Source organism: Eutrigla gurnardus, assembly GCF_963514095.1.
Source record: "Eutrigla gurnardus genome assembly, chromosome: 15".
In the NCBI taxonomy this organism is placed as follows: domain Eukaryota; kingdom Metazoa; phylum Chordata; class Actinopteri; order Perciformes; family Triglidae; genus Eutrigla; species Eutrigla gurnardus.
In genome coordinates this window covers 23,655,948-23,664,731 of record NC_139938.1, presented here as the reverse complement: position 1 = coordinate 23,664,731, position 8,784 = coordinate 23,655,948, and the positions used below count along the sequence as shown (strand labels likewise).

Below are 8,784 nucleotides of genomic sequence, written 5' to 3'. Positions count from 1 at the left end.
GATGTTTAAATACAGGCGTAAAGCTTGTTTTCCTGCTTATCTTAACAAAAACTGTATCTATTTTCTCTCTTTGTTCCACCTCTTTATTTTTATAGAACATATAGAGAGAGTCAAGACCCTCAAAAATATGATTTGGGAAAGAAATTATGAAAAACAAAATAATACTCAATATTGTTTTTTCCCCACAATATCAGATATCATAAAGTGACCACTAGGTGGAGCAAGACGTTAGAGTGGATGATGTGGGTGTGGTCAATCATGGTGCATTCAATCGGACATCCTAGACTACTGAGTCATAACATTGCACCTTGACCTCTCACCCTATTGCTCATATGTGCTGAGCGGATGATTGTTTGTCAGAATAGCCAGGAATGCATGCTGGTTCGCAATTTGCAAAATATGACCGGATGCAGGAGGACATCCTGGTATTTCTGGCGTACTAAATAGTGTGTAGTACGGATATTGGAATGCACAGCAAGTGAACAGCTTATGAGCCAAATGAGCAACTGGCTCTTTTTTGAACAATGCCTTCAGTGAGACATTTAATTCCTCTCCTCTATGCAGCTGCATTTAATGCAAAAAGAGCAGTAAGTGTGTGGGTAGAGTACAGTTTGACCTTTTATGACACCAAAACCAGTGACTGAATACTCTAAAACCCTCTTCTGCCAAATCAAAGCACCGGCAGGGAACACATCTGCATGTTTCATGGATCACCCTGTATACCCTGTGTTTGTATAGCCTTAAAAGCTTCTATATCTATTCTTCTACAATAGAATACATGTTTGTAGATTGTAAATTAATCAATGTTCCACTCATCTCCCTCACTGTCGAAACACCTCTGTGCGGTCCGATAATGTTTAACTAAAGACAACATGCTTTGTGTGTGTGAGTGTGTGTGTGTGTGTGTGTGTGTGTGTGTGTGAGAGTAACGTGATCACGCCTCTGTCATACTTCAGAAACCGGATGATGTGTGCATGTTAAGTATTCACGTCACCTTTTAACACGTGAGTCACATTTTGAAAGATTCCCGAGAGGTCACCGCTATTATAAGACGACCCCTGACCTGACACCTAACACATTATACCATTCACGGGAGCCAGGTATCCGGTTCACATGGCAGCGACTCGGGTATTTTCTTCCCTTGGCGCTGTCGATTCGGATGTAAATATTGTCAACAGCTGGGGATTTTTCACGCTGCCACAGCTGGGTGCATTGTTGGTTTGCAGATGTTCCCTTCCCGGAGATGATTCAAGGAGATGTTGAGGGGGAGGTGGGGGTACAGAAACTTTACACCAGGCTGCTCAGGTGCGGCAACGCCTCCTGTTTTACACAAAATAAGGGATGTTTTAACTTGCCTTTCATTAGCACACAAACATGGATAAACTACCTACAGTTACATTACAATCTGCAACTAAACGGTAGGTTTCACAATAAATAATAAGTGTAGTTTGAATTTCAGCTTGTGAGCACATTTCTATTAACAAGCAAAAGATGTAAAGATATCGGATCATTCTATGAAATTTACATAATGTGTCTTGAACTTCGCAATAAAATGTTTTGCTTGTTTAAAATGTTGCTCATTGTGTTTCAATCAACGTGTCATACTCTGATATATTCACTACCTACAAGCTAACAACATGGGAGTGTCTCTCTAAATAGCTGGGAGGGGGGGGGGGGGGGGCTTCCTCCGCTGTTTGGTACAAAAAAGAAGGGGGCACCTCTGATCCACTGGTGTCACGTAAAACAACATTATCTCACACGTCTAATTCTCTCAAAACTACAATTGTTTATTCTGGATTTTCCTTCATGTAGAAATACTTTGTACACATTTACATTTTTTTTCATTTGACACAAACTATAAACACTCAAAGAGAGCTCTAGCACATATGGAAGCTGTCTAATATACACTTCTAATATCAGGAGGGTTAGCGTGAGCAGATATGTTTCAGCTAGAACACACGGAAGGTTCAGGATTTGACAGGATTTATAAAGTGAATGCCATAAATACATTAACAAGCTTGTCCTTGTGAAATGCTACAAAAAAAAATAACAATAACAAAAAGAAAACGTGGGGATAGGTCAATCCCTTTTTGTTTTTTTTAAAAGTTCATTCACTGCACATTCAGGTGCTGAGAATTCTCTAACAATAGAGAATCCAGGTCAACGTGCTGGAAACGTCCAGCAGTGGAGCCGGCAGAGGGACCTGCATGGAGGGGGGGGGGGGCGTCCTGTTCATACAGCCCTGGCCTAAATTAGACCTTCACAACCTGTCTAAAAATACAGGAGAGAGTGAGAAGGAAAGAGAGGGTCTGGGGTCTCTGCTTGCATGCACATCAGCTGTGTGCAGAGTGAAGAAAAGTAGCACACCTCCTGTATGGGAATCGTGTGTGTGTGTGTGTGTGTGTTTCCAGTGGCGGGCTGATAAAAGGAATCAGTACATGGCGTCGTCGTACACGTCCGTCCGCAGGCAGAAGAGGATCCCCCCGCCCAACATGAAGATGGTGGCCCCCCAGCCGAGCCCGTAGCCCCAGTTGAACTCGTGATAGGTCTGGAGAACCGTGCCGTCGATGAACTTGATCGGGTAGAGGACCAGAGCGCAGGCCTGCAGAACCACTACAACCAAAAAGAGCCAAACGTACAGTTAGCAACGCTTCCATTACAAAGTCTCCACCTTGTTCACACAAGAATGTAATCCTTCTTTTCAAGACGATCTATTCTACGTGTCTCTTGCTTCTCAGCAAGCGCATTTAGTCCATAAAAATGCACAATTCAAGTAAAAATATGTGTTAGTGGCTTTGCTCGTTTAAAAAAAACCCAATCTGACAGCCGACGGACAATAATCGTCTTGGTGTGTCAGGGCCTTTATGCGCTGCTGTAAAGGCAGAAATGTAACAGTGGCTGGTTTTTAAAAGAGGCTGAAGGATAAAGGAGAGCCGAGAGTCACTGAAGGTAACCGGAGGACGCTTATATAAAGATGATCTTCTTCAAGTGGGTATATCTGCTGCTTCAGGTTAATCTCACCCAAACAAGTCTCTTTTTCTGTGACAGCAATAACAAAGAAAAGTTTGAGTCTTTTTCCAGTCCGTGGATGAAAACAGGAATATGTCAAAACAGGCTTACACAACTCCAGTCTTATAATGTGATGCCACCAACGGTTTAAGACTTTCACTGCAGCTCCAAGTAAAAGGGTTGGTGACAAACTCTCATCAGAACTACTTCATTTCATAACAGCATTCAAGGATTTAAAAGAGGGATTTCTCTATTTGTCATGAAGACAAATACATGCTTTCCAGTGGAAGGTAAACGTTTTTACATTAAATAGATTCCTCCATAAGACGATAAAAATATCAAGAGGAACATTCCATCTTTTTGGGGTTTTCTTGCTGTTTTGAAGTGGCCTGTCTGACTTTCATGGCATATTTTGGCACCACAAGGTAAAGCTTGTGCATTTTCCTCATCTATTTTCAGGACAATCGTCTTCATTCTTTTGACCCTGACATAACTGAAGGGAAAATGACTCTGATGCTTTCATCATTGTGAATCATTTTCCCTTGGACTCATTCAGGACCATGAACCAGCCGGTGAATGCGTCATTGTGAGGGCACACACACACACACACACACACACACACACACACACACACGAGTGCGATCAAAGGCACACTGTGCTCTGCTCCCAGACCAGCTACCTCGGTTCCCTTTCCGTGCATGCTAGGTGGCTCCTTAGGAAGGGACTTTGTGTGACTACGCCAGTGCCTTTCCTTCCTATTCAGGACGGAGCAGCGGTGCATGCAGGAGGGACGGCGGCTGCCCAGGAATGTGGGCCGTGTGTTGACGGAGCCAGGAGTGAGCTAGCGGCCCGCTGAGGTCATATTTCTGGACAGAAAATAAATACCACACAGCCACAGTCCTGCCAAGGGGCGTTTTAACGGAGGCCAACCCCTCCGCCGCTGCTGCCCTACAGACTGTGTGGATGTAAGGAGACCTTTATTCCTTGCAAGGCTCTTAAAGCAATTACGCACAGGAAAGGATAACACTGCCTTCCCACGCTTTTCAGCAAATGGTTAACAGTCAAAGGCACGTTAAGTCCACTGCACACACTGGTTCTTTGTGACTGAGACGGGATAAAAACAGCCTTATGTTTCCCCTTCAAAGTTAGACACATTTATTATTATTATCTATCTGACTGTTCCAGCCACTCAGTCTTAATGTATGAAACTGACCATGTTAACATATCAAATGGAAGATACTAGATGTTCTTTTTTTGCATCAACAGAACTCATGTGGATTCTCACCATGGGATTTATGGGAAATACACTTCTTTACCTTCATGCCGAGGTTAAAATGAGAATGTTGATACCACTCACCATGTAAGAGCGCAATCAAGCTACAGAAACTCTCACCAAGAAAGCAAACAACTGTATGGATTTCACCAAAATGTCCCACTGTTCCTTTAACTTGAGTCCACAGGCACAATGTGGAGCAGCTGGAACCGGGTGTGAGACGAGTAGCGCTAAGTGTTTAGTGTTTCATCGCTGTTGTTAAAGTAAAGGCTGTGTGTGAGTTATTCCAGCGCCTCCACAGCACATAGAACAATACATCTCGACTGCTCTGGTTGTAATTATATGTCTCATACATAGATCCTCCCTCGCCAGTGTGGAAATGCGGCTTCTCCTCCTCACAAATCATCCTGCAGGAGAAGTGCAGTCCAAATATGAGGCGATGAGTCTGTGGTGGCTTATTTTCTTTTCTTTTTTTCCTTCTTTTTTTTCTCTTCGGTGACTTCACTTCGTTGGTAAGTCTGCAAATTCTGCGGCTGCTTTTTTTCTTGGCTCACGACCCGGCAGCTCCCCAGCCTCCACACCACAGAAAGAATGAGCTCAACCAACGAGCCTCATTCAGCTGCTTCTTTTCCTTCTGCACCCGTCTATTTAACGTGAGCAGTGGAACAAAATAAAAAAACCCCATCTGTATGGAAATGGTTGTGGTCGTGGTGAACGTCTTTCTGTTTCCAAATGTGCACGATGTGAACAAAACATTCGTACAGGGGCAGAGACGTGCAAATGATAGGAAGGAAGAGAGAGTTGTACCTGCAGTGAGGAGGAATATGGCCACGGTGCGGTAGTGGCGTCTCTGCGTCCCCCGGCAGAGGGAAATCAGGGCCACCAGGAAGGCCACGAGAGTCGCCACGGCCCCGGACACCAGCAGCACCAGGGTGGCGATCTGCCAGTCTGCAGGGGAAGAAGCACGCAGGTTAGAGAGCAGCAGCACAAGCACACAACAAGAGGTAGTCCCACAGAGTGAACCGAGCATGAGAGGCATCAATCAGACAAAACAAACAGAATGTATAGCTATTATATGAGATGCAAGTCTGCAGCTGATCACTTGCTGAGGAAGGTATTGAAACCACAGATGCATCCTCTGGAATACTGTCTAATATTGAAAGATTTTTATATTTCATGTACAAGATTTTGAGGGGGAAATCTTCATATATTGCTACACGTCAGTGCAAGTTGGCCTTCTATTTATTCTCAGGTTTTATTTGACATGAAAATAAAGTAAGACAGCTTTCTTATCATCTATTTAGGTGAAAATCTTGGTGCTAATTAAAGATCACTGTTGTGTTTTGACACTGCAAACATCAAGTCGGCGTGTTCAATACTTTGACATCTTCGAGGTTTCATGTTGGGTCGGCCATGGTGGCCCTTTTTTAATGCAACATTTATTCTGTTTATTCCTGACAAAGTCATCGCTTCCTCCGCTAAAATATTCTTCCTGGAAAAAGCCAGACCCAACACCGGGTTGTTGGAAGGTTTTTGAAGAAGCTTTCCTGAACGTAGCTTAAGTCTCTGTTCTGTACTTATGCAGAGTGTAAAAGCAGAAATGTATTCAGACATATTATTCCGTTCCTGCCTGCATTGTGTATTCCCTCTTTGAAATAGGAGGCCTAACCCGACTTAAAAGGAGAATTTGCATTTGATGAACAATCTTCTCACAGCTCCCTAATATAACTCCAGGGTGGTTAAAAATAAACCCTTCAGTGACACCTCTGAACACTCAGGTGCAATGAGAGTCGTCACACGAGTGTTTTTCTGTCGCTCACTGAGGCCGCAAGCCTTAAAACTCTTTCCATCCGTATTTGTTGTACTGGCTCGCAATTAACTCTGCCTCCAATCGTGTCCAAGCCGATTACGCCACTCCAAAGATGGACAGGAATTCAAGAATCTCGGGATACGTATGAGAATGTGTACTTTATAAAGCTGCTTTGCCTTGTGGTGAACTGCCCCTTTAACCCCAACACGCCCCTCCACTGTTGCTTTAATGAGCTCTGCAGACACTCAGAGCAACAAACCCGCCTCCTATTCACCCCAACACATTCCACAGCATCAGAGAGTGGTCACCCCCCCAAGGCCTTGCTTCCCTCCTCCCTGCTGGTTAAAGTGCACCAATAGTCACTCTTTACATGAATTAACTATGTTTTAATAATCAAAGCTCCAGATAATAACAGGCCAGCCTGGTTGCCAACTAGTGATAAATGTGGTATATCTCCTCCCCTGGTGGGGAAAGGAAGGGGGTTGGAGGTCTGACCTCCTGTCGTGTGGCTTCTCTGTATCACAAAAGGCGTGGTGATGAAGAGGATGGGGAAGATGCTGTACGCGTCTGCTGGTTGGAGTGGGTTAACTCTTTCCGCGCCGCAGAGATGATGTTTCTGTTATTTCTCATCTCAAATAGGGAAACATCACAATGCGTCCGGCACGGAACCAACAACCAGCAAACTTAATCAAAGGCCAGAGCTGCCAGTCTGTTCAACAGACTTTCCTCTTTGTTTTCCCCAAACATGGGATGTGGACTCCTAATAACAGACGCGGATAAAAGGCCACTATTGCACATGGAAGAAGTATTTTACGCATTACGCATTAGTATGTTATAACATATACATGGCAACATCTGGGTGTTCCCCTCAAAAGTACTTTACACTACTACGAGTAGTAAACACGTCTGGTTATTCTCTCTCCAACACAATGACAGCATCCTAACTCCAACGACACAAAGTTCCAAACAATCCAAAAATAAACCAAAAAAAGAGGCACCGCTTCCTACCAGATGTGAGGGTGGAGAAGCAGCTCCACTGAGCCTCCTCCGTCGCATGCCGTGCCTCGGACAGGGAGCAGGACTCCCACAGAGACAGGGAGAAATGCTCCGCGGTGACCCAGGCCGGGCTCAGCAGAGCCACCACGTCCAGACATAGCGCCAGGAAGACGCACAGCAGCGCGATCAGCTTGAAGGGCCGGAACACGTAGACCTCGTTCACGGACATCTCTCTCTCGGCTGCAGGCCAGTCACAGGGGGAACGAGCTCGCTGGAGGTCCGCGCGCGTCTTCTCCCACCATAGCCTGCACCGCTCTGCGTGTGCGCGCGGTGTCCAGCTGGAGAAGTTTAACGGGACACATCCGGTTGGATTTGGCTTTTCAAAATAATTGCGCTTCTGTTTGGCCACGTTATGAGAAATATTAATATATTATATATATATTCCATAATATTCAATATGAGTCTTCACTCTTTGTTTATAGGAATAATTAGTCCAAGCCAATATTAATATTAATCACTATATAAATAATAATCCACTATATAAATAATCTATACTTTACAAATCAATACAACTTCGAACCCAATCCCAAATTTAAGGTGTTGGCAATGTTACAATGTTAAAATGTCAGTGTTACTGTGGGTATTTTGGCTTATATATATATATATATATATATATATAGATGTATTTATAATTTGAGACACAGCAATTGTTTCAATAGAGAAAAGCAATCCTGCTCAGCCAGACCTCAATTGCTGTGCTTTTATTTTGAAAGTGAGAAAGCCAGACTTGTTTTCGGAGGCAGCAGCAGCGCAGCAGCAGCAAGCAGCAAGCAGCAGCAGCAAGCAGCAGCAGCAAGCAGCAGCAGCAAGCAGCAGCAGCATCGTTTCAGAGGGTCAGGAAGTCAAAGGCAGACAAGTGCTTCCAAATAAATTATGTATTAAACAAAGTTGTCTCCATACACACGCTAGCTTGCAAGAAAGTCATGTGATTTTAATGCAGGGAGGGAAGACAGTAGGAGGCGAAACTACAGGGATAATAAGGACATTAAAACCCCACACATGGTACCTGCTATATGAGGATGATACAGATACATGCAACGAAATATACACGTGTATCAACATTCATAAGAAAATGCGTATTGTAATTCCACTTAGTCATTTTAGACATTAATGCATATTGGAATTTAAAGGGGCAGTGCAGATTAACATGACGTTATTGATAACTCACTGCTGGGGATATTGATATATAGTAGTCATATAGGCTTAGTCATAGCATATTGTTTTTTAAAATGTTTTATCTGAACTACTCCTTTAGTGTCCTTGCCTAAAAGCAGAGGGGAGTAAATGTTGTACTGTGGTTATCGTCCAGCAGATGGCAGACATGTGACATTTTGGATGGTAAGATCATTTCTACTTCTTAGCAGGAATACACCTCATGTATAATTAGTGGCAGATGAGCTGCAGTAACAGCAGCATTTATATGACATATTGACCTCAAAAGACACAAATTAGTGAGTGAAATAGTTGTAACATAACCAGAATAGAGCTGAGATTTCTGGTCCTGTTTGGTTTCGGTGTGTGTGGCTGAGCTCACTGAGATTTATTTTTGCTTGCCTCTTTTGGGAAATAACAATATGATCCACGCTCAAACATATACTGAGTTTAATATCTCTCACCAACAGAGTGTAATCTTCAT

At 43.6% G+C, this 8,784-nt stretch overlaps 1 protein-coding gene across 1 annotated transcript; it reads right to left on the bottom strand.

The window, feature by feature from the left end:
• Window positions 1–1,776: 1,776 nt before the first annotated feature.
• On the bottom strand, window positions 1,777–7,410 carry LOC311025970 (transmembrane protein 47-like). The gene is made up of 3 exons (XM_084029188.1): window positions 7,101–7,410; window positions 5,090–5,230; window positions 1,777–2,613 (listed from the first exon to the last, which is right to left on the bottom strand). Exons 1-3 carry the CDS (start codon window positions 7,315–7,317, stop codon window positions 2,432–2,434), a joined length of 540 nt encoding a protein of 179 aa, XP_083885314.1. The 5' UTR covers window positions 7,318–7,410; the 3' UTR covers window positions 1,777–2,431.
• Between the last annotated feature and the right edge of the window lie 1,374 nt (window positions 7,411–8,784).